The sequence below is a fragment of the Strigops habroptila genome, chromosome 4 (assembly GCF_004027225.2).
Source record: "Strigops habroptila isolate Jane chromosome 4, bStrHab1.2.pri, whole genome shotgun sequence".
NCBI lineage: Eukaryota > Metazoa > Chordata > Aves > Psittaciformes > Psittacidae > Strigops > Strigops habroptila.
This window is the reverse complement of record NC_046358.1, coordinates 58,682,556-58,708,902: the sequence shown is the minus strand read 5'-3', so window position 1 is coordinate 58,708,902 and position 26,347 is coordinate 58,682,556. Positions and strand designations below refer to the sequence as shown.

Here is a 26,347-nt window from a genome sequence, read left to right as displayed (position 1 = left end):
TGTGCATATATTTTTCTTATGAGAGGAAAGAAGAGTTAAATGTTTAAGGATATTCTTTAAATATTCCTGATTTAATACCGTATAATGATTTATAGTGATGATGAGATAGAATGTCATTTCTATGTGTTGATATGAAAATGCCTGTGTTTTACCAAAGCAGAGGTGGCCTCTGAGTTTCATAATGTGGACAGCTTATAGATTCACTCTAAACTACCTCTGACTTTTCAGTCTGGACACTCATTTTCTGTTGAAGTATTATGTCTGTTTCCAGCTTTAGACTAGTTGTATTAGTTGAAAACCAAAACCAAAGTACAGCTTGCATTTCCTGCAGTCTGAAGTATTGTGCAGCTACTTCTGCAGTATATCATAGCATGTTTTGTACACAACTTTACACATTTTCGTATCTTCCGTTGGAATTTTGTTTATACATACAAGGGGTGTGCTAAGATTTACTAAACTTTCGTATTGATTTTGACATGATAACTAACTGGATAAAAGAAGGAAATTTTGTTTTCTGCTGCTGACATAGAGCTTTTGTATCATCCAGATGTTTTGTAAATATTAAATGGTGTTTAAGGTTTTAGCTGAGGCAGATTTTTGAGAGAAGAGAGTTTATGTAAGTTTCCAAATGCCACACAGTGAATCAGAGATAGGATCAGAAATGGAATCCAGAAGTTCCTGACCTGACATTCTATCCCTGTACCATTTTCAAGGAAAGGCCTTTGTGAGATGGGAATTAATGCCTCTGGGGTTCGCATATTAAAATCAACGTTTTTTTGGCAGAACACAGTATTTAAGCAAACTCATACATGATTGTTACAGCAAATGCTCTGATTGAAGATACATATAACTTCCCTGCAAATCTTTTTTTTTCTTTAATCTGTGTAAAGCTATCATTAGAGTGAGATTATTAGATTATTTTTTTAAAGGGTTTATTGTATGTGCATTATCACCAGAGAATCTACTAAGCTCAGGAAAACAGAGAAAGCGATGCAGTTTTGGATTCCAATGCTATCAATGATTTTGTATTTTTTGTATTTGTTGTTTTGGGATTACAATTACTGAATTGATGTTACTGTTTAGAAGTTGCAGTAAGATTGTTCTTTATCTAAAGTTGCTTATTCTTCCATCCAGTGTCCATGATCTATTAAAGCTCTCACTAAGCTTCTACACTACGCTTGGAGAAACAAAATAGCCATAGGCAAGGTTAAACTAGAAACTGATTGTGGCATTGAGAAGAAACACCATATTGAAATCATCTGTGGTAAATTAAACTAGTTCTAAAGCTGAACCTACTGTTAACATTTATTTGCAGTGAGAAAGTAAAAGGATGAGCACTGAAGCTAGCAACATTGTATGATGTCTTTTTAGTTGGCAAGTTATAAAGACTCAGGTAGACTTCTGGTAAGTAGGCTCAATCAGTTAAGGAAATGTTGTTAGACTTGGCCTACATTATGCCATGCCAGTCTCCTTGCCAGGAGAGATCTGAATGGATGTTACTGATAGAAACGTCTACCCCACCAGCAATGAATGAAGCCCTCTTAAGTGGATGAATGAATGCTGTTCCAGCTTGATCTTGGGCATTATAAACATTACCCGGAAGGAAAAAATTACTTTTCTGGGGAGATATTCCTCCATCTACTGACTATCAAAATTCAATTAGACAGCTTATCTGTTTCCTTCAAAAGAGCCTATCCCCTGAATTCATCACTGTGGACCAGAATTGGTTTGAGAAGTACCTGAGGGTGTGCAGGATATCTGTGCCCTTAACTTGGACACTTCAGATGCCTAAAAGTAATTGGAAAGGTTGCCTCTATATTTACTTTTGGTGTTTTATAGGGAAATGGCTTCATGTTCTTGTTTTTGGGGTTTTCATTCCTTTTCCATTCTTGGCCAGATGGGAGAGGGCACAATGGTAAGGAGGGCAGGGGAAGAAAAATGAAGTGTTCTATAGAATCTAGCATTGGATGTTTTGTGGAGGAGAAGATGATGCTGATGAAGGCTACATCTTCATTTCATGTAAAGTGGCGGAGATTTATAGAGGTTTATACTTGAAAATGTTTAGGAAGGTAATTTACAATAAGACTACCTACTTTAGTAGTGTATCTGTGGCAGAGGCCATCTAATGCTCTGGAAGGTGTTAAATCTGTTCTGAATGTTGCTATCTGAGCCACTGAGTGTGGGAGTATTGGGATTTCTGCCAAACAAATGGTTTCCTGATCTCTTGGTATGTTAAATTGCACTGCAAAAGATTTGTGTTTCTATAGTGAAACACCATAATTTCTCATACTTGTTTCTCTGTGAATCTTGGATTTGTTGTATGTTGTTGCTTTCATGCATTTTAACTGGGGGTTTTATTGGCCTAAGATATTCCTGGAGCTGATAGTATTCTTGAATATGTTTTCCCACATCTGTTTGGGATGATAAGCATGAGACATATAGGGTAGTATTTATTTAAATGGCAATACGCTGGCACAGTTTCAGATTGCTTTATAGGCAAGACAGTATCAGGATAAGGTTTTTGAATGCAAATGTTTTGGTTACCTCTTGAGCAAATACTGGTTAATAATGAATCCCATGATGCTGACTCGGGAAATAAGGTTTTATGTTAAAAATGGAAGAAAAAACTTTTTCTTGATGCCAGTCACACTCTTCATTTCATGACTTGGGAATTGTCCTTTAGTTTATTATCCTTATTTTTTCAGGACAAGAGCGAGAAATCATAGCAGATGATCTACCTCATCCATTCGGATTAACCCAATACAATGACTACATCTACTGGACAGACTGGAATCTTCACAGCATAGAAAGAGCAGACAAGACCAGTGGGAAGAACAGGACACTTATTCAGGGCCATCTGGATTTTGTGATGGATATATTAGTCTTCCATTCTTCACGTCAAGATGGCTTGAATGATTGTGTGCAAAATAATGGCCATTGTGGTCATTTGTGCCTTGCCATACCAAATGGATTTAGGTGTGGCTGTGCTGCTCATTATACCTTGGATCCCAACAGCAGGAACTGTAGTTGTAAGCCTTTTGTTTGCTACTCTATTCTTCAATGCTTGTGGCTCCCAGGTGTTTGTGATCCCTTTCAGTGTAGAAAGAGAAGGGATATCTCAAGTCCATTTCATCAGGGACTGTAGTGATAGGACAAGGGATAATGGGTTTAAACTTAAACAGGGGAAGTTCAGGTTAGATATAAGGAAGCTCTTTACTGTGAGTGTGGTGAGGCACTAGAGCAGGCTGCCCAAAGAAGTGGTAAATGCTCCATTGCTGGCAGTGTTCAAGGCCAGGTTGGACAGCACCTTGGGCAACGTGGTCTAGTGTGAGGTGTCCCTGCCCATGGCAGGTGGGCTGGAACTAGATGATCTTAAGGTCCTTTCCAACCCAAACCGTTCTGTGATCCTATGATTTTATGATTTCAAAGGTTCTGCTGTAAATAGTAGAACATAGTGTGGAGTTTTATATCCATTTTTGAGACATGAATTAGGGCTGAAGATTTGTATTTCAAATCTTAGAAATAACAGCACTGTCAAGTCTGGTCTTCCTTGTTTTACTAGAAGTGCTTTCTAGGTGATTCAACTGGGTGATTGAAGCTTTCCCAGTCCTTACCTAAGTGTGTTGGTGGGTGGAACAGAAATTCTAAACAAAAAAAAAGTCTTTTTCTCTTCAGTGTTTAATAAAAGTCATCAAAAATAACATCTAATAAAACAGCCTCCTAAGTAGTCTGTGCAGTGTGCACATGCACTTGAAATCCATAGAAGTTTGTTTTCCCTCTGCATGTGATAGATATTATGAGCCTGCCAGTTCACTAGTTGTCCAGTAAGAATTTAAGTTTCTAGTAAAAATAGCAGATAAATATAAAGTGGTCTGCTGACTTAAAATAAACCAACAAACCTTCAGGCATCCCGGCACAGTAGCATATAAAGAAATTTTAGCTGGATGAAAGAGTGGGTTTACAAAAGGCAGGTCCTGCTTGACTAACCTGATCTCCTTCTATGACAAGGTGACCCACTCAGTGGACAAGGGAAGGCTGTGGGTGTTGTTTACCTGGACTTTAGTAAAGCCTTTGACACTATGTCCCACAGCATTCCCTGGAGAAACTGGCTGCTTATGGCTTGGACAGGTGTACTGTTCAGTGGGTAAACAACTTGCTGGGTGGCTATGCCTAAAGAGTTGTGGTGAATGGAGTTAAATCCAGCTGGCAGCTGATCACAAGTGGTGCTTCTCAGGGCTCGGTACTGGGGCCAGTTGTGCTTGGTATCTTTAGCAATGATCTGGTTGAGGGGATTGAATGCATCCTCAGTTTGCAGACAACACCAAGTTGGGTGGCAGTGTTGACCTGCTGGAGGAGGGTAGAAAGGCTCTGCAGAAGGATCTGGATAGGCTGGATTGCTGCGCCAAGCCCAATTGCATGAGGTTCAACAAGGCCCAGTGCTGGGTCCTGCACTTGGTCCACAACAACCCCTTGCAATGCTACAGGCTTGGGGAAGAGTGGCTGGAAAGCTGCTCAGCGGAAAAGGACCTGGGGGTGCTGACTGACGGAGCTGAACATGAGCTAAAAGTGTGCCCAGGCAGCCAAGAATGCCAACGGCATCCTGGCATGTATCAGCAATAGTGTGGCCAGCAGAGCCAGGGAACTGATTTCCCTGTACTGGGTACCAGTGAGGCTGCCCCTCAAGTCCTGTGTTCAGTTCTGGGCCTCTCAGTGCAAGAGAGATATTGAGATGCTGTAGCGGGTCCAAAGAAGGGCAACAAAGCTGGTGAAGGGTCTGGAGCACAGGTCTAGGAGGCTCAGGGGGGACCCTATTGCTCTCTACAACTACCTGAAAGGAAGATGGAGTGAGGTGGGGTTCAGTCTCTTTTCTCAAGTAATAAGCGATAGGACAAGAGGAAATGGCCTCGACTTGCACCAGGAGAGGTTTAGATTGGATATTAGGAACAATTTCTTCACTGGAAACTTTGTCAGGTATTGGAACAGGCTGCCCAGGGAAGTGGTGGATCCACCATCCCTGGAGGTATTTAAAAGACATGTAGATGTGGCATGTGGTTTAGTGGTCTGGAGTTGGCAGTACGGGGTTAATGGGTGGTCTTCTCCGATCTAAATGATTCTATGATGATACAGGAAAACCTTTGACCGTGTATTGCCCATTGTCACTGGCGTTACTTAAATTCCACGTGGGAACCATGGTTATTTTATAGTATGAAAAGGAAATACTTTCTGGGCGAGGATATGCACATTTACCCTCCAGAAGTACGCAAAGAAACATTTTCAACTTCATAGCAAAAATCTTCAATTATGAATTACCTTAGTTTTCATTGTGAATATAATTGTCTCTCTGGGATTTTGTTCTGAATATTCTTAGTCTTCTGTGTGGATGTATTTTTGACCATGTGAGTTGCATTTTCTTATGCATTGTGTTTTGGCTTGTTTCAGCCCCTGCCAGCTTCCTGTTGTTTAGCCAGAAATCTGCAATCAGCCGGATGATACCAGATGATCAGCAAAGTCCAGATATCATCCTGCCTATGCATGGTCTAAGGAATGTTAAGGCTATCGATTATGATCCTTTAGATAAATTGATCTACTGGGTGGATGGACGTCAGAATATTATAAAAAGAGCCAAAGATGATGGCACTCAGGCAAGTTTACATGGTGTAGTTTTGTGCTGGCCTTTTTGTGTGCTTTGACTTTATGCTTGACTTTCCCTTTCCATCTTCTGCACCAAGGAATCATCAGTTTAAACTTTACTCTTGCTAGCACTTTCTCATGTATATGCTATTTATATGTGAAAATTACTGAGGGCATTTGGGATCATAATTTTAATTTATACACAAAGACGTGTAATGGAATATAGTACATCATATGTATCTGAAACTTTAAGCCTTGAATTGCAATCTTTAGTAAAGGCTGAGCACTGAAATAAGGCAGACTCACTATTTATACTCAGCACAGATACACTTTATTCTAAAAATCAATATTGTGCATGCCAATTGTGTGATAATATTGTCATCATTGTAAAGGTCTCTCAAACTGAAAACTCTCAGCTATCCAAGCTGTAGTTAAACCCTGAGTGAATGCAGAGTTGATTGCTGTGCCAGACAGGGATAGGCTTATCTACATGCTTAATTGTTTTAAATCTGTTGGGGACAGTATTCTTTTTGCGCTAGTTATTCACACAACAGTGGAAAGAAGTGTACTCTTCTTCCAGGCAGTGTTATGTGTTAGCATGTAACTCCCAGGTCAAGGTAACAGATTCTTTAAAAACTAGGGCTTGAGTAAGAATGTAAAATGAAATGGACAACGGGCAAGTTATATTTTCCTCTTTTTTGGGCAGTCATATCTAAACAATATGACATGATATCAGTGTCATGCATCTAGGTTCTCAGAGGTTTAACAGTTTCCTTTAAAGGAAGAGATGACAATTTTATTTTTTGGCCATTTCTTTTAAGATTGGAAGGAGATATGTTGGGATGAGCAGCTAGCTGGGTTGTGGATGAATTTTGAAGAAGTTTTGCTCTTGCTTTTTGGGATTATACTAGGTGCTAATTGTTGTAGTCTAGCTTCTCTTTGGTACTTGCTAGGTGCAAATTGCAGTGGAGATTCATTTGCTCTGTGTTTTCCTGTACCTTGGTCACACAGCTTTGAAGATGTAGATCCCCTGCAAATTCTGACTTTCCAATTTTCACTAATTATATTTACCTAATTTTGCTAAATCGTGCTGTTTGCAGATGATTCATATGAACTTCATACCTGAGTAATGTTACCCTTGACTTTAGGAAAAGAATGATTTCTTTTTGTTTCTAGTCACAGTGTCCAGACAAAATAGAGATAAAGCTGTATATAAAAGGAAGAAAGCCTGTATATCACTATGCAGAACTTAGAGGCTTAAAATCAAGTTGTTGAAATATAGCTCTCACAAGTAATGCTGTGTTTGGTAATTCATTTGACTTAAGTTGAGCATGGAACGGTGTCTCCAGCTTTCTTGACCCATATGAACTTTTCCTGATACTGTTTCTGTGTTTGGATTGGGAGCGCTGCATTATGACACTTAAGGAAGCCACTACTGCCTCCTCACCATCATCATGTCCCCAGAAGCAGTCACCTTTGAAGGCTACTTTGATGTTGGGAGTCCTGCCGGCAGTATTACTATCCCAAGGGCACTGGGTTTGGCTGTATGCTAGTGGAGCCTGTGTAACATTAAAGAAACAATGGAAAGATTATTTGCCTTTAAGGATGTTTCTATACTCTCTAGTGTTCTTCACAGAAATAGTTTTGAAATCTAGTATTCAACATAGAGTTAGAAGTGTAGTAAATAGTATGCTGGAAGGGGTTGAGGGTAACGTTTCCAGGAACTTGGCAATGTGTAAGTTTTGTAAGGTCCATCATAAAGACCATGAGGGTTGAAAGCAAGATAATGTTGGTAGTATGGGTGTGAGGCAGAGCTGTAGCCATTTGACATGTAAGCAAACAGAACCAAGTTTCATTAAAAGATCTTAGTTTTTAAGAGAAGCTAGGACTTAAAGAAAATCAGTATCTACAACACTCTAAATAATAAAGTAAGGAGACTTTGGCAAAAGTTTGAGATTTGTTCAGCTGACTGTATAACAGTGTGGGGTTGGCCAGATGGCTGCCTTGTTTCTTGCATTGTTCCATTCAAGTTTGTTCCATGCATAAACATTCAGTATTGTTTTCTTCCATCTCCTGCTAATTAATTCTACTTACAGGAGGCCCCACAACTGCTTTCTGGGGAGTTTTGCATAATCTTGTGGATTTTCTCCAGATGTTTTTCCTCTAATCGACAGTTTGAATCAAATCCTTTTTTGTTGTTGTTCTTAAACTTTATTACATTTCTTGTATTTGTTGTTTCCTTGTGGTTAGTTGTAGGTAGGTAGGTAAACCATGCTTTCTGTGCAATCACTGTTCTTCAGTCAATAATCACAATAATTACTGTAAATTGTTCCCCACATGTTGTCTTGCAGCCTTTCACTGTCATGAGTACACCAAACCAAAGTCAGAACCCAGAGAAGCAGCCACACGACCTTAGCATCGATATATACAGCCATACCTTGTACTGGACCTGCGAGGCCACAAATTCAGTCAATGTCCACAGGCTGAATGGCGAGTCAATTGGGATGGTGCTGCGCGGGGACCACGACAAGCCCAGAGCCATTGTAGTGAACGCGGAGAGAGGGTGAGATTCCTCTCTGTACCTTGTACAGAGCATTTTTGGGACGTATGCCAGCTGTGTGTGTGAATCTTGTGTTGCATCTGTGTATTTTGAAAAGGAGAATTTTTGCATATTTTACTGTTCAGGATGTCAGTGACTGATTGTCCGATTCTGGCTTTTAAAGGTATCCAGCTTTCTCTTCCTGTTCTCTCCTTGGCTGCCTCCTCTGGTGTGCTGACTTAGACGTTCACACAACCATGTGGTTGGTTATAGTAAGGAAAGGAAAGAAGTCAGGTGGGGAAAGCAAAGTAAAACCACCTTATCCTGTTTGCTGTGTGAGTGCACAATCGGGACACCTAATAGGCCAAACAAGAGAATTTACACTGTTTTATATCAGCTAGGGATCTGGCTGTTCAGCCTGGAGAAGAGAAGGCTGCGTGGAGACCTCATAGCAGCCTTCCAGTATCTGAAGGGGGCCTATAAGGATGCTGGAGAGGGACTCTTCCTTAGGGACTGTAGTGGTAGGACAAGGGGTAATGGCTTCAAACTTAAACAGGGGAAGTTTAGATTAGATATAAGGAAGAAGTTCTTTACAGTGAGGGTGGTGAAGCACTGGAATGGGTTGCCCAAGGAAGTTGTGGGTGCTCCATCCCTGGTGGTGTTCAAGGCCAGGTTGGACAGAGCCCTGGGCAACATGGTTTAGTGCGAGGTGTCCCTGCCCATGGCAGGGGGGTTGAAACTAGATGATCTTAAGGTCCTTTCCAACCCTAACTATTCTATGATTCTATGATAAATGTTTGGTCATCATAAAACAAATGTTTCCAGGAAAAAAAAAAAAAAAGAATCTCTCATATGATCTAATATAATAGTATAAAATCAAAGAAACAAACAAACCAACCCCTATGTTCTCTCCGCTTTTAAGTTAGTTCTGCCTTGATGTGTATCTCAAAAATTTCTGAAATTAATTAAAACAGGTAGGATACACTAAAGTGATTTCCCACAGGTAGAAAATACCTTGTTTTGCTGCAAAGCAGTTTTGGCTAGATTCAGCAGATCCCCACGTCCACTTCATGTGGTTAGTAGCTTCACTCTTAGAGGTCAAAGATGGTCCTTTACTGTTCTCTTTAATAAGCTAGATGCTTAAATCCCAATTTACTACTTACCATGTGCTTGACAGATGTTGAATGACAATGGTTTGTAACTGTGTGGATACGGAAGTACACAGAGACTCTATCTAGAGTTGGTATTCTATACAATACTCAGTGTACTCTGCACAGTTCAAAAGCTGGTGTGGGGAGCCGAAGATTAGAGGGAAGATTCTAACCTTATTGGGATTAAGTCACTTGGACATTTTTGTTCATATTTATAAAAGTTTTCCATTTGTATTTGTAAAAGCTTATCTGCTTTCTTCATTAAAATGGAAGTTTGAATTTGTTGATCTCCAGAACTCTCATATTTTCTAGTCAGATCTGCATTCTGAACTACTTCTGCCTTAGTTCCAGGAATACTGCCCTCCACCTCTCCCTTGGCTGCACGTTCTGACCTCTGCTTCTCCTCCTGATGCCAACTTGAAAGGCTATGCAGCAATGCACACCACTGTATTAGGGAGTACACCCATGTTATCCACCACTGAAAAAATCACAGACTTTTCCCTGAGGGAGTTCTTAGTTTACCATGTGGGTGCATAAGCCCTTTTTTACCTATGCAGGGGGTGGGTAGAGACTTTCTGTTTGCAGCTGAACTGGCTTAGGCAGATAAAAAGAATTGATGGAACTAAAACATCAGGACAGGCCATCCTCAGCTCTTCTTCCTTCTGTGATCTTTGCTCCTCTCAAGTTTGGCAGGAACTTCTACTTGCTGAGAAGGAAAGCAACCCAGAAGGAGAGGAGGTGGTGGTTAATCGTTTTGGGTTTTTTGTCAGAAAGAGCTTCTGGGCTTTGATTCACAGATGGGGACAGCTTTACCCAAGGATGGTTGAAGAAAGTCTGTGCTAGTCAATTACAGCCCTCACCTCCACTGTAGGAACAGTGCTGCCAGCACAGCAGTGCTGAGGTGTTTTATGGCCTGCTGTATTAAGAACAAATGCTATTAATTTCAGGCTGTCTCAATATACCAGTTAGCAAATGTTTGGGGTTCTGCAGCTGACAGATCTGGATCTTTGTGGCTGGGAGCAACAGTCACCACAGTCATCCCTGTGTAAACCATTCCCACTTACATGCAGAACCTGTGTGCAAAGGTGAATTGTCTCCTTTCTGAAGCGGCTGACGTCTTTGTTCTCAGGTACATGTACTTCACCAACATGCAAGAGCGAGCTCCCAAGATTGAGCGTGCAGCCCTTGATGGCACAGAGAGAGAAGTGCTTTTTACAACTGGGCTAATCCGACCAGTGGCACTGGTGATTGACAACAAACTTGGAAAGCTCTTCTGGGTGGATGCGGATCTGAAGCGCATCGAAAGCTGTGACTTGTCAGGTATGTGATATGCAGTTAAACATTGCAAACAAAGTACGTGTATGTACAAAAAAAGATGGACCGTGTCCTTGCATAGCACAGTAGAAAATGCAGGGGAGTCTGTTTATTGTTATTTTAGATCTAAGTCTCAAATAAATAAGACCTGACAACAGGACTTGGGTAAACCGACATATGAGTAAATCAGCAGCTAGGCCATCACACGCTGGTAGTGGCATCCTGTGATTGCAGTTTCCTTTGTACGCATTATTCCTTTTCATGGCATTAAAACTCCATGTAAGCATATGTTTGCATACTAAACACATATTTTAATCCAATTCTTTGGATCTTTTTGCAGGGAAAACTAAACTTTCTCTGGTTAATATTGAACCCAAGGTTTTAGTGCACATTTATTTGATCGGGTCACAGCTAAAGAATCAAACCCTATAAGTAAGATAAATGCAGGAGAAAGCTATAGGATGAGAAGAAAAACAATATTTATTTGTATCATGTAGCCAAAAAAACATGGTTGTATTTGATCCAGCTGAGCTCACTGTAATGTGCTTCATTGAGCTATTGATTTTTTTTTAATGAGTTAACAGCATATTTTTATTTTAAAATATTTTGAGGTCTTGCATCACAACTTCAGAAGAAATGTGACAGCCAAAGTTTTGTTGGTTTTAATTAGTTCCTCTGAAAAGTATTTTCTGAGAAAAGCACTTTAAAACACGTTAGTGAAAGTATTTTAGTGTAAACTGAGGCTGCTGAATAAATTTGACCAAAATTGTGTATAATGTTCTTCATGCCAATTAGACTGGTCTAGACAACTTATTCCCTCACAGGCTTGGGGAGATGATGTCGTTATGGAGGTTTCTGAAGCTTGCACTATATCCTCATTAACTGCATCCTGCTCAATCATGGAGAAACCACAGATGTCCAATGTTCAACCTTCAGAGAGGGTTGAAAGATCTATAAACTTATCTAACAGTTTTCTTCATGAGTTTCTTGGAGTTTTCAGTTACAAGTTGTTGATGCATTTTAGACATTCATAAACCATTTACAAATAACTTGTCTGCCACGCCAGTCAGTTAAAAAGTAGTATTTTATATCATTGTTGAAGTGATTGGAAAAGGTACAAAATTGCTGCAGTGAGAACGTGCTTTGTTTTCAATTAGATTTTAAATAGAGGAATTGTGTGTCCTTCCAGCTTAATGTTGTTTACATTTAGCTATTGATTTCTATCTTGAAAAACTACACATCTGTTTCATTCTGGGAATCAAAGTATTTAATTACTATGGAAACTCAGCACTTCCTTACCTGTAACATGTTTTATCTTCTTTTTTTCTAACCATATCTGTTGAAAATATCCTTTTATTTATTTACATTGAGTTTTTCATTTTGATCATTCTTTTAAAGAACAATTTAATGATGTCATCTGGTGCCATAGATCCCCTTTGCATCTCCTTTTAAAATAATTCATTAATAGTTTGGACTGTCATTTAATCAAGATGATATCCAATGTAATTATAGTATAGATTAATCGCCTTATCCACTGCTGTCTCCACAGCTTCCCAAGTCACCAATGTTCAGCTTTTTACAGATAAAAAAGAAAAAAAGATGATGCTTGATCTACTCACCCAAAAAAACCCATTAGATTTAGCCTGGTTTAGGCCTGGATTTGGGAGGCTGTTCAAAGAGGCTAGGATTGCAGCAGGACCGCTGGCTTGCAAGTGTCATCTGATACCTCATGTATTCATAATTTTAGGATGCCTTCAGGATATCCTCCAGGAAACCAACTTGCCTTTTATTTCTAAATGGATGAGCAATTTAACACTTAAAAAATCACAAAGACAGGAGTTTTCTTTATATCGAGTTGAAATGAGACTTTCCTATTTTTGTTGTATCTTACATGCAGCAAATTGTACTTTTGGGTCAAAATATGAGGCTTAGTCTGGCAAAAGGACAGTCATCTTTGAAAACCCAATGACACTTAAGTTCATAGGAGTTAAGGGAGCTCAGCAGGTTGCAGGACAAATAAATAAAGCGCCCTGCACTTTGTTCTTTGAAAACCTCCTTCTGTCGAAAGGTTTCCTAGTATTTCTGCATATTAAGACCTGTTTAGGAGAAGACAAAGAACATCTCAGGAGCTGCACTGCTGGAGAGTAGTACTAATGGTCAGGTTTAGTGCCCATTTAGTGACATTAGTGCAGGTACATCTGTTCTTTTACTCTTTACAAGTAGAATCCACTGGTACCTTGGATACCTTTTGAAAATCTCAGTGGTTTGGAAACAAAAGAAATTCAAGGGTAAAGAACTAAAACCCCAATTGCAAGTCCGAAAATTTCTGATCTCTCTATAACTAAATCTGATTTGAATGCATGCTCTTTGTCATGACAGTCAAGCAAGAGTCATTGCAGATGGTAATTTTATGTGCAAAACTAATAGAATCTGTAATTGAAATAAATGTTACATTCTTATGCTTGGCTGAGTTCTATGTAATTTATGCAGCAAATTAGTCGAATCCAGTACTCATAGCATTTTTATTATGTATCTCAGATTCTATAATCTCATTTTGTGTAGATATTCAAAACTTTTATTTTTTAAATACAAGCAGACATAAGGTCTTTATTCCAAAATGAAATACAAAAGCAAAAGAAGCACCAAGCTACGATTTTGTTTTGATGCCTCATTTTTAAAATCAAACGTATCCAGTATACATAGGCATACACAGCCTCAAAATGGTTTATGTGAATTGATAGAATAATTTGGAATCTCTTGTTCGCCCTAGAAAAGCGTAACAAAAGCAACAATTAAAAGTCACTAACTATAGGGCAGCACATGGTAGAAGACTGCAAGCAATTAAAGTTAAAAGCATTCATAAATGCATTTTTACTTAACCTGTGTTTTACACAGTGGCTGAGAGCAGATTTTTGCACCTTTCTGTAGAGCAGAAAACCTGAGCATTTGATAGCATTCCTGTTTAAGAGCATACTGAGTTACTTGTAGTTTGGGTTTTCTGGTTGGTTACTGAAATAAAAAGAGAAGGCAAAGAAAGAAGTGTGGCTGTTAGAATACGAGCTTTTCTTTTGTGACCATATCTCTGTGTTTGTGATGTAGCATATGACAGGGTTTGTATACTTGCCTCTTATTTTGCATGATGAATGTGTTTTATCTGAGTAATGGCAGTGAAGCTAGCTGGTTGTATTTCACTCGTGTTTGTAGATTCCAACTAAGTGTATTGTTGCTTGGTGTGTAAATGCGTTATAAAAATTTTGACCTAAGAGCTGAGTCTGCAGCAGTGACACAGGCTTTGGAGACTGCGCGCAGTTACACGTAAAGGATGTCAATGTGGTCATGGCTGGCTGGCCAGCTGGTGTATGCAAGGATGAGCTCTGTTTCATGTTATATCTGCTTGACCTCATGACACATCAACTGGTTGCATTTACTTGAGATGAAGCTGAACAAGCAGAGCCTTGGTCTGCATAGACAAAGCCAGATACGTTAGAACTAACTATATTTGGTTTGGTTTGATTTGGTTGCTGCTTGTTTTTTAAGAAATGAGTTAAAAGTCAACTGGTATAAAACTAGTCTTTGTTTTTGTTGATCTCAGGTGCTAACCGCGTGACCCTGGAGGACTCCAACATTCTTCAGCCAATGGGACTTACTGTGCTGGGCAATCACTTGTATTGGATTGATCGTCAGCAGCAGATGATTGAGAGAGTGGAGAAAATAAATGGATACAAAAGGACTAGAATTCAAGGCCGAATTGCTCACCTAACTGGCATTCATGCTGTAGAAGAGCTTGATATGGAGGAATTCTGTGAGTTACTTCAGTATCTGACATCTCTCACTCTTGGTCACTGTCTCTTAAAGCCCTCATCCAGCTGAATATTGTAAGATTGCCCAATGGACTTCAAGTAAGCCATGGAGTGCTATCAACTCAGCCAGCTGGGATCCTGGAAGCAGAGGAGAAAAAAGTTCCTCATTCTTTTCTAGAGGAGTATTTCTGCAGCTAGAATACGTGATTTCATGGCACTTAGTTACCTGCTTTGTAGAAGCTTACATGATACTGAATTCACTCTAAAAGCTACTTACAATTATGGTTGTTAATTTTTAAAGTACAACCAAGTAATAACACTTGGAAAAACCTTTAAAAAGAAAGAAGATTGTACTTGTCTTTTCTCTAGGGTTTTCAGACCCCTGTGTGAAGCATGACTGGTTTGACTCAGCACAATCAATGATGTAAAAGCCTCCAGTGAGGGAGGGAGAATGGGCAGGAAGGTCCTACAGTGAATTATTGTGGAAGTGTAATTTCTTTTCCGTGAGAGGTGGAGCCATTTTAGGTCCTCCCTTCTGAAATGGGTCATGCATGCAGGACCTTCTTTTTCTGGACTGGTGGTCCAAGTTCCTGTGGCCTGAGGGAGAGTGCAGAAACCTCTTAAAGTAGTCTCTCCTCAAAGTGACAACCTACACCTTCTCCTGCTTAACAGAAATATAAAAGAGAATTTATGTATTTTCTGATTTGGGAACACAACCGTGTAGCTTCCTTAAAAAAAAAAAAAAATCAATTGTGTATTCTTATATTGCAGTTTTGCAAGTAGCAGGAAAGCTGAGAGGCTAGATATTATGAGCTCTTTCAGATTAAAGGAGAATTCCTGAAGGTTTTGGGGGTTGGCATTCTGCAGTGACGTATGTTAATTCTTAATGCCTGGCTACCCTAGAAATGCAGGTGGGATGTCTAGGTACGCTGTAAATGCGACCTTCCAAAATCTGCCTTTTCATTCCTTTTCACCTGAGCTCCCAAATTCTTTTTAGAAGTCCTTTAAAGGTGGCCATATCACTATTAACTGGGAGAAATGTAGTCTTCATGAAGAAGTAAATCAGCTTTTGAGCACTGAACTGAAAAATCTTGCATTTATCTTCCCATTAATTTGTAGTGAAATCTTGGTTACTCAAACAGAACTGGTTTGTAAGTGCTTTTGTGAGTTTGCCCTACCTAGGACTAGTTAGGATTTCTGTTATGTTTTCTGATATTCTTTTCTGTGTGTTTCTCCAGCTGTGCATCCATGTTCCCGTGACAATGGTGGGTGCTCGCACATCTGCATTGCCAAAGGGGATGGGACTCCAAGATGTTCATGCCCCGAGCACCTTGTGCTTCTACAGAATCTCTTAACATGTGGAGGTGAGTTATGTTGAAGAATACTGTTGAGCAGTTCACATAAAAAAAGATGGGAGCTGAGGCTGCATTCCAATCCAAAATGTGGATTACACACAGTTTTTCTCCTACACATGGCGTGTTGCATCGTGTTAAATTGACCTTTAATTCTTCTACCAGCTGTTTTCTGCTTCAGTATTTGGATGTAAGTGGAGTTCCGTTTGTGAGCAGAATATTCTTGTTTGACCTGAAAATACTTGTGTCTTCTACTGAGATTTTTATAATTGTATGATGTGACAGGTTTGTGCTTTAAACAAATGCTTACAAGGTGATGTTGCATCAACCCATGATGACCTAGCAGCAGTAAATGTGCATATGATTCCCACAGAGTCATACTCCAGTCTTTCAAATGAATTTGGCCTCGTAACATGAAGCGCTGTACTGTCTAGTTACGAAATGTGGGCCAAAAGCTCCATTGCAATCCTTTTTTATTAAGGTAGCAATTTTATTAAGGTTCCTCTCCTCTTTCGACATGGTAGGCTTTTCCTTCAGACTGCTCTTTCACAATTCCTGGATTTTTTGAGATTTGTTGTTAAGCTTGCAGAGGGAATTAAAAACAAACAAAAAAAATAGTCCTTCTTTTTGGGAGGCAGCATATCTTAAATCATTTGGCTCTGTTTGTCCTCTTGACTTCTTTTATGAATTCATTTTGCCATGGATTTCATTTTCTGGCTGAACTCTGACCTCCCAAGGGACAGTCATTTCCATTATAAACTGCTTGCTTTCCCATGACCACAACATGCTATGTGGTTTTAGAGTAATGGTGGTTACATCTGTGTGGGGAATCAATCTACTTGTATTTCTTGCTCTGCTGTTGTTGCGCAACATGGCCAATGAGAGATTCTTACATCCCACTCCTTTGTGACCTTCAGTTATAAATCAAAAAATCCAGGGGCACCCATCGGCGTCTGAGGGTTTTTTTATTCTAATCCTTCACTAAGCCTGCAACAACTTTTTAGCCTATCTTGTCTGCCATAGGAGCAGCCAACAATCAGTATTTCAAAACATTGTTTCAAAACAATAAAATATTTCAAAAGATTAATAGCTATTTTGGCTGGAGAATGTTTGTCCATGTACCTTTATGAATGCTGTTGACAAGTTTTTAAATGCAAGTTGTGCCTGCCAAGTGCAACCATAATGCAACATTAAATGTGGCTCTAAATGCAGAAGTAGTAATCTGTCTGTTGAATTATGTAAACAGCACACTTATTTCAGAATTTAATTTAAGAATTATCTTAATATGTGTATCTGGCATCTTTATCTTACCTACAGCTGTCAGGTCACTGGCTGCATTTGCAGTTCTTATATTGCTTCACCAAATAATCATAAATCAGAAACTTTAAAATCATAACATTTTCAAAAATAAAATGCATTTGGATTTTTATTTGCATTATGGTTTTGATTCTTTAAGCTCTTGATTCTACTTGTCTCATTTTTGAACATTTCTCGCTAATGGAAGGACAGCAGCACTTTTAAAATGGTTTGCATGTAATTGCATAGCTCTGGGATCTCTAACACTACCTTCAGGAAAAAAATACTCATACAAAAGTCTTGTCATTGGTTACAACTGCAAAGCTTTCCTTATGCTGGGTTCTTTGTGAAGTCCACTGCTGAGCCTGGATGTTTATAAAAGCTCATTCGGTTTCCAGAGAATTGTTGCCACCCAGTGTCAGAGCACACCTCCAGCTTGCTCAATATTGTTGTCATAGACAGGGTGTGATGTGATACTGTTAGTCCAAGTGGTAAAGCATCTACTTGGAGCATTCGCTGGCAACAGCAGCTGTTGCCTGTGTTAACTGGTTTAATTACATGACAGGAATCTGACCCAGCAGCTTCTGAAATCAGTGGAAATGTGTCTGTTTGCTGCAGCGCTGTTCTGAGATGCTCCTCTCATTTTCAATGTAACGCTACTCCAACAACTGAAGGTTCTTATATGTTGGCTGATGGCTTATATGTTGATATTAATGGTGGGAAAGTGTACTAATTTGATGTATGTAAGAACTAGCAGCATTTTTTGCAATAGATTCTTGATCTGATTGGTCTTTTGATATTCTGAAGAAAGCAACAATGAATGTCTTATTACAGCATAACTGTAGCATCTCTACATGAGGTTGTAGCTGCTGCTAAGTGCTATCAGCATGTGATTGGGCAACAGTATATTTATGAAGTAGATTGATGCCAGGATCTTGGGGTCCATGAAAAGTCAAATTTGAAGGAAGTCCCAGCTTTCTTAGGTCCAACAAACAAAAAAATGGCTGTAGACAAAGTCCAGTGTTCTGCCTCTGACCATAGTGAAAGAACATAAGACCAAGGCAGGCCTGTGGTGCTCCTCAGACTAATTTCTGAACCTCCAATGACCTGCAGCCCAGGACTTTCCAGCAAGAGGACTTCGCTTAATGTTTAACAGACCTTTACAGATACTTTTTCTACATTCGTATTTTTCAGTTCATACCTAACTCAGAAATTTGTGGATAAACCACTGGAAAAATAGAGAAACAGATAGTGTAGAAGCAGATGTTGTATATTTTAAGTAGATTAATTGTCAGCTAACCCAATGGACCAAGTTTTTTTTATGAAGAATCATTCCAGGATAATATCTTTTCAGGGATTAGAATTGTATAGACTGTGGTTTGAAATCAGAAATTGAGTATTTATTTGAATTTGTGCATGACAGTGTCTTCCAAAGGGTGACTGTAAGAGCCAAAGTAAGTATTTGTAGTTCCTGTCCTCTAGTTCAGTGTTCGACTGCTAGAGCAAGATTCTTCAACCAGCATGAATCCAGTTTTTGATATGAAGTTGGCAAAATTTCATTCCCTATGCAAAATCATGTTTTCCTTTTTGCTGGAATCTTAATATTGTGATAGAAGAACTTCAGTTCAGGCATGTGTGTTTTTCTTTTAAAAGTCCATCACATTGTTACCCTATTGTAAAAGCTAAAATTGAATATACAAGTATGATTTGCTTTCTCTTTCTCCAGAACCTCCAACTTGTTCCCCAGACCAGTTTACCTGTGCAACTGGAGAGATTGACTGTATCCCAATGGCATGGCGATGTGATGGATTTCCAGAGTGTGATGACCAGAGTGATGAAGATAGTTGCCCAATATGCTCTGCATCCCAGTTCCAGTGTGAAAAAGGACAGTGTATTGATGCACACTTGCGGTGTAATGGAGAAATAGACTGCCAAGATAAATCTGATGAAGCAGATTGTGATAGTAAGATTGATTTTCCTGAACTTGTGGTTTTAACATAAGCATCCATTTGGGATTCTAAGTGTTCTTGATATGTCTGTATAGGATTTTTAGTTTCAAATGGTGAAAAAGAGCCTTAACCATAAGCCTAACTAAGCTATCCACTGTTTTTCTTTCCCTCTTTCTTATTCTGTGGCTCAAATTAAACTTCTCTGTAGCTACGTAAATTCCTGACCATGTAACTATAGGTGTGTGGGAGGTTGGGGGGAGAGTATCTTTAATACATATCCTGAATGAAAACAGGATAGAAACTGGCAAAACTTAACACATGCTTTTTTTTCCTGCATAGTTATCATTTTGGCTTGCACTGTTTCCAAGGTGTCCACTTCACCTTTGGACAGTGGTCACAGCAGGATGCCACAGGACACCTTAATCCTGTAGCTGAACTGGCTGTTCTGAGAGTTCACTCTTAGAAAGCTGATGTTTATAATCCTGGAAATACCTTTCTATGAGAAATCTGTGGAATGACATCCAAGGAGCTCTTTCTGCTGCAGCTGCTTTGTATGCAGTCAGCCATAGGATCTGGGTCCAAGAGAGACGCATGGATGGGTTCATTTGCATCATCCTTCAGTTGGTGGGAAGCCTTGCATATTCTGTATCTAGTATCAAGGCATAGCTGAAACAGATACTTTACTGTGAGCTGGCACCATGGCTTCTTATTGCTGTACAAAATTTCAGGAGCCTATTCAGTAGTGTGGCTCTTGACCTGTGAAGCCTTGGGACCCTTGGCTTTACCCACTCAGTGGCTAACAATTGCCACTGGGCAAGCAGGATAGACTTTGTGAACATTTCAATGAGTAATTCTGTGGATTTGCAATGTCTTCTCTGTAACTCTGAGCCTGGATACCAGAACACCAGTGCCGCCTTTGCAAAGAAGAGGAGGATCAGCCATGTCCAAGTTCCTGTCTTTCTTGTGGAAGGTGATGCTTACTAACTGTATTGCTTCATCAAGAGGACCTACTTTGTCCAGCATGAAGCCCATATGCAGCATAACAGTGCCATTATCCACGTATAGAGTCAAAGTGGAATGTGCATATGGTCATCTCGCTGTGAAATGGTGGGCACTGCTAAGCAAACCTTATGCCAGTGTTCCTGGCATCATATGAACTGTGGGTGCCTGCCTTGCCCTGCACTGCCTCTTTGAGGGCACAGATGAGCATTACCATCTGGTCTAGAATAGTCAGACACATTTCTTCAGTTGTTGAATGCTCAGTGGTTGTACGCCTAGTTCTCTGCAAGCACTTCAGCCACCCAAGTCTAAACTTTCGTCCAAGATGCTGTGTGACACTTCCCTAGAGTGGCTATGAATATTCAGTGTCCAGGATTAGACTGGGGGAGATGTGGCGTTCCAGAGTGGGTTCCTAAGAAAATTAAAATCCGTAGGCCTTTCTTGTCCTGAGCATAATGTCAGCCTAAAACCCACTGTGTTTGGGGAAGGGAAGGTGGCATATAGTACATTCATGTTCTTGATATAAAGTTTATTCAGGTAGTGAGGCTAACTGGGCTTAACAGAACTCTGCTACTATACCTCATGCAGCAGAGGAATTGCCTTCTGGTCAGAGCAGTGATAATCACTGCCTTTCCATAGGTCTGAGTTCAATGCCTTGACTCTTTCAGAAGCCACTTCTCCTATCCCTTGGTTTCCCAAGGCATGTTTTTGGAGAGTTGCATCTGAAGCATTGGCACAAGGGTTGCAGACTATGATTGGAAGTGGCCAAAGAAATGTCCCTGAATATGTTCATGGTTCTTGTCCCACATCTTCAAGACTGTGCCCTTCATATTCTTGAATCTATTATGGTGCTGTTATCTAGGCCCCTCTTACCCAGAGGAAGTCAAAAAGTTAACAGTCTCTTGATATTGCAACTGGATTACTATGCCACTGAAGAAACTTCTTCACCTGTACAACACAGGTTCAGTACTCCAGGTTGTCCATTGCTGGATCAAGAAGAAACCACAAGTTCAACAAGGCAGGACAGCAACAGAAAATATAGCATGTAAAAAGGGAAAGGCTATTAAGACAGAAGACATGATAGAAGACAGAGGAGAAGCAGACAGTTGGAAGAATAAGTAGAGGGGCTGGTAGTCACTGGCAACTAGGAAGGTGCACACAGAACTTGGCCCTTCTCATAGTGCAAAAACCTAAGTGGTGTGGTGGGAGCTCTAGAAAATTTTAGAGCCTTCTGTCAACATGTGCGTGTTTTTTATGCACTGTAAGATCTTGGGGAGCTGCATCCAGCTTACTGGGGGCATAACAGTCCAAATCAGGAGCTGATGCATTTCAAGCTTCTAGCTAAGTTTTGTTCTGCATAGATAATTTAGTTCTCTTACATGAGAACTGCTCTGCAAAATGGACTATGGCAAAGTAAGTATGGCTATTCAGGAGGTCCACGTCAAACCACCACCACTGCTGTGATCACAAACATCAATGTGGATCTTCTTCTCCAGAAGAAAAGAGCCTTTCTTCTTCTTGCATTAAATAACCTGTACTGTGAACCTTCCAGGACTGCTGGTTACTAGGCCTTGTAAGGCAGTCTCTCTTTTTATATGCTTTGACTTCACAGAGATTCCAAAGTTAAGTAACAAGTCATTTTTGCTGAAACAGAGGCTTCTACAAATAGATAAGAAATTTATCAGTTATTTAGCAAGGTTATATTATACAGAACTACATAACATACTATAGACCATATAAGATTTTATAATATGCTGAGTTATTACATTTTGTTAACCTGTCAGGTGATAAGCTACACTTTGTTAGTTATTGTAAGAGATTCTTGATGATTTGATCCCAGTTTTGCCCCAACAGGACTGATTTGACAAAGGATGGGGAGTTACTGGGATCAGAATTTTATTTTAGCCCCACTGAGTAGGATGTATAACAACAAGAAGGAAGAATCAAGAGATACGCAGACTTGCATTTTACCCGCAGCAGCAAGGCAGGTGTTCTGGTGCCTACCTGGTCATAATATAAAATACACTGAGGCATCCTCACTTTTTGTTTTCTTAAGATGCTCAAATGCTCCCATGCAAGTAGTACTTAATCTTTTCTTTCTTTCTGTGCAGCAATTTGTCTACCCAATCAGTTCCGATGTGCAAGCGGCCAGTGCATCCTCCTGAAGCAACAGTGTGACTCCTTTCCAGATTGCATCGATGGTTCTGATGAGCTTATGTGTGGTGAGATGTCATTCCTTGAGATTCAAGTGCTGTGTTCAGGCATAATGTCCTATGCAGAGCCCCAGTCTTCGCATAGCAATATTCTTTCATGGTAGCCCAGTGAATCTTGGCCAAATACTCTCATAGTTGTATGAAATGTATGTATGTAATATGTATGTCATAAAGTATGTAATGCTATTATTCCAGGAACTGCAATACAGCGTTAGTGAAGATGGTCTGAAATCCCAGTGTTACTTCAAGCTAGTTATAAAATGCTGTATGGGATACAATGCTGCCTTGTTTAGATGGGCCTTCAGATCTATACCCAGGGGACCTGATTCTACTATGCTCAGCACCTTGGGACTTGCAGAGTTGCTGCTAAGCTTGGGGTGGCTTTTAAAAGTGCACAGCCCAATTCACTGCAATTACAGGGTCACACTGCAGGCTAATTACGTGGAGGAACCTAGCATGCAGTGAGCAAATGTCCACAAGAGACCACAAGCTGGTCTCTTAAAGTGCAGATAGGGAAAGCATATAGGGAGAGAAACCTTGACTTTTCTGGCCAAAATGTTACTTTAAACTGTCATTCACGTGGCAGTAGGTTTATGCAAGTTACAGGCATGCTGATGGCCATTGCTGTATTAGTCCTTAGCAGGGTCTGTTATTTTGCAGTCTGAAGTGGATGGTAAAATTCACTTACTTGTGCTTGCAATTTCCCTTTTGCAATTTCCCTCTTTTTGCACCATCAGAATGACTAGTGCATGAAGTTTTCAGGCAATGGGGCAGATAAAGAAGCATTTAGTAGCTCACAAGTCGTTTAGCAAAACAGTTGGAACATAGCATTTTAGAAAAAAGCAAATAGATGTGCTGACCTATTGGTAATTCATTCTGAACATACACCTTGTGTTGGGTGGTTTTGCTTAATAATGTTGCCTGTAGGACCTTGGCTAATTGCAAGGTTTTTAATATCTTAGAGTCTTGTCAGGTTTTGAAGCACCAGTTGTCAGAAGCTGTTGTCACTGCTGTGATGGTTAACCTTGTCTCTTCCTTCTATCCTCATGGTGGCTACAGCAAGGAAAAGTGTATTTCATAAGCAAAAGTGGTGAAGGGAGCCCAAGAGGTGAATAGAAGAAAAGGCTAAAAGAGTGGCGACAAAAACTGTTTAGTCCTCCTGTTGGAAATTTCGGGCTGAACATGCTTCTCATGCTTTTCCCACATCTTCCATTTCTCTCTCGACTCTCACCCCTTTCCCTCACTTCTCTGGATAATGTAAAGCCACTTCTTCCTCTTTTTTTTTTCAGTTTATTTTCTTTGTGCACTTGACAAACTCTCGTGCTGCCAAGTTAATGCAGCTGTTTCCTGTTTGCGCTTAGGGTCCAGTCCTGCAATTAGGTTTTAACTGATTTAAATGTGTCTTTATGTAGACATAAGACTTGTTTCCTCTGGAGTCTCTTTGTGGAACAGAGCATTCTGTGGTTTCTTGCTTGACTGAGGGAAGGAACTCAAGCAGGGAATACGAATGATTGCTACTTTCTAGATAAGGATCTTGCATTCAAAAGAAGTTAGATTTAACCAAAATGAGAATTGTGTGCTTTAAATTAATTAATTTGGGAACATGTTTTAATTTTTACTGTGCTTTTTTCTGGTGTCTTATCTGATCTAATCTGACTATTTGAAAGTTAGGGACTTAGCTGGCATAAAAGCTGTCATGCACTAATATAAGTGCGAAGACTGCGAAACAGAAGTGAATTCTTGATGCTGAGCTGTTAAAGAGTTTATCAGTAGAACTTTGTATTTCCTTTATCTTCCTTCTCAAATTTCAGTTGTTTTTCCACTGAAGGGAATGAAACCAGAACCACTGGAGAAAAATTTTATGAAGCGAAGGCTTGAATCTTACATGAACCATTTCACTTCTTACAGCTTCATTAAGGGGGGAAGGGGTCTATAGTTTGATCTGAACATGTAAAATTGATAGGCTTTGGACAAGTTTATTTTGATTTTTTTCACTTTATAAATATATATTTGTGTATGTAAAAAAGAATTACAAATGTTGTGTGAATCACATGGAAAAACTGGTTTTCACTGAAGAATGTCACATATATGAAAAACATAGAGGTGTCAGGTTTATTTAGCAATAATTTTGAATGTGTTACCCATAATCAGGGAAGATGCAAAACATAGCTCATCTCAAATACTGCAGCACTTCTTATGGTTTAACATTGGGCTGTGTAGGGAACAAAGAAATAAAAAGTAGAAAGTATTTGAGATATTCTGGATTTTGTTTTCCTTCCGATTTGTAAGGTTTATTTTAGAAAGCAAGTCATATTTTAGTAAGGGAAACTATACTATTTTAAGGCCTATATTAGCAAGGAAGACATCCACTGCTTAATACGCATGGCAGCATCCTTATTGGTAAAACCTTTTAATTTTTTAATGTTATTGCTAGCCCAACTGGTTTTTGAGAGAGCAGACTCCTCTCTGATTAAGGACTTCATGTTTATAAGTGTCCTATACCCTTAATCTGTAGACTTTGTGGGGGGAAGAAAAGGAAACTTCCTAGACTGTTCTTATCAAGATGCTGAGTAATCCTGTTCTGAGATGAATTACTAGACACAAAGGAGAGTACCTTGCTAATACTGCTTGATGGACATGGAGGGGAGGAAGAGGCATGAAGTCCTGCGCATAGTATCAGAATATGTGGAGTTATAGATGGCCCAGTTTGATGCAGATACTTTCAAAGACATTGTGTGAATGACTGAGCTGACTTATTTGCTGCAACAAGCTCCAGGACAGCAACATATATATTGCCTCATGTTTAATGACCTTCTTTATTTTTTTCTCCTCTCTTTCCAGAAAAAACAAAGCCATCCTCAGATGAATCGCAGCCACACAGTAGTGCCATTGGTCCTGTCATTGGTATAATACTGTCACTTTTTGTCATGGGAGGAATGTACTTTGTTTGCCAGCGAGTGGTGTGTCAGCGCTATGCTGGGCCCAATAGTCCTTTTCCACATGAGTATGTCAGTGGCACCCCTCATGTCCCTCTTAATTTTATTGCTCCAGGAAGTTCTCAACATGGCACTTTTACTGGTAAGGATGGTAAGGACCTTGCATCTAATGAGTACCATTACATTGTCTGGATTTGGAGGTATACACGTTATTTAGGGTGCAGAAATTAGATGTTGTTGATAAGCTCAGTGGTTTTGGTATAAAACTGTCATTTGGATAAGATATGCAAAAACACATTTCCGTTGGCATCTTGCCATATTTTCAAAAGCAGTTTTCATGCTAAACTGCATCTGCACAGGTGTTTATCTTTTTGATAGAAAGTTAACTGTATTTTGCCAGAGAAAACATGCTCTTTAAATAGGTCATTCTGGTTTATGTAATAAAGCCTGGGCTTTGCATAGTACTTCCTACCTAAGGCCTGCAAAACACTATGAAAAGTAGTGAACCATGTGCAATATTGGAAACAGGAACACGTGCCATTTAGCATTCTAGTGAAAGTTCTGTTGAGTTATTCTTTGTGTCTGTCCTGTCCATCAAAGTTCATTACACATTTTGTCCTGTTTGCCCAATATCGATAAGTTATTCCATAGTGGAAAGAAGTGAAGGAGCTTACTTTACCGTAATACAAAAAAGCAGGGGATAAACTTCCCAAAGTTACAGCAGCAGATGTGGAAGAACACAAGCGGCCTGGGCGTGGCTTCGTAGTCTGGCTGCTCATTGCCTGAAGTGTAATGAAAACATGCCCTTTGGTTTAGCCCATCTCTGAGACAGCTTTCCTTTTTGCTTTTGGACAAAGCATTTTTCTCTCTGTCTCAGTCCTTCATCTGTAAAACAGCAAAGCTTCTCTACCTCGCAAAGGACTCAAACCATCCATTTGGAGGTGTGTGTGCAGCTATGATGCTGAGACCTAAGGACGACTTGAAGTGTACATAAAAGCTTAGGATATTCATCTAGTAAATGAGAACCCAGAAACCTCAAATAGACATCAAAGTAAACACTTAGATGATGTACCTCAGATTATTTTGCAAAGTAAAACATACTTTTCATGGAGGAAATAGCAAAGTCTTAACTATAGAGCCTTGAGAAGAAAGAATGTATCTTCATAT

At 39.7% G+C, this 26,347-nt stretch overlaps 1 protein-coding gene and 1 long non-coding RNA gene across 3 annotated transcripts in view; one reads left to right on the top strand and one right to left on the bottom strand.

Moving 5' to 3' along the window:
• The window catches only part of LRP5 (LDL receptor related protein 5), a 131,812-nt gene that overhangs the window by 100,489 nt on the left and 4,976 nt on the right, over positions 1 to 26,347 (top strand). Inside the window, exons 12-20 of one of the 2 annotated variants that reach the window (XM_030483861.1) lie at positions 2,706 to 3,029; positions 5,440 to 5,642; positions 7,983 to 8,194; positions 10,451 to 10,641; positions 14,228 to 14,437; positions 15,674 to 15,799; positions 18,810 to 19,046; positions 22,143 to 22,253; positions 25,086 to 25,322. In XM_030483861.1, coding sequence (XP_030339721.1) covers positions 2,706 to 3,029; positions 5,440 to 5,642; positions 7,983 to 8,194; positions 10,451 to 10,641; positions 14,228 to 14,437; positions 15,674 to 15,799; positions 18,810 to 19,046; positions 22,143 to 22,253; positions 25,086 to 25,322 — 1,851 coding nt within the window. Of the gene's footprint in view, positions 1 to 2,705; positions 3,030 to 5,439; positions 5,643 to 7,982; positions 8,195 to 10,450; positions 10,642 to 14,227; positions 14,438 to 15,673; positions 15,800 to 18,809; positions 19,047 to 22,142; positions 22,254 to 25,085; positions 25,332 to 26,347 lie in introns of both variants that reach the window. The other variant, XM_030483860.1, reaches the window with a different exon arrangement.
• LOC115607085 lies at positions 19,978 to 26,089 on the bottom strand. Its single transcript, XR_003991087.1, has 3 exons — positions 25,715 to 26,089; positions 24,786 to 24,793; positions 19,978 to 19,988 (listed from the first exon to the last, which is right to left on the bottom strand). It is a non-coding gene; the product is annotated as an uncharacterized LOC115607085 (long non-coding RNA).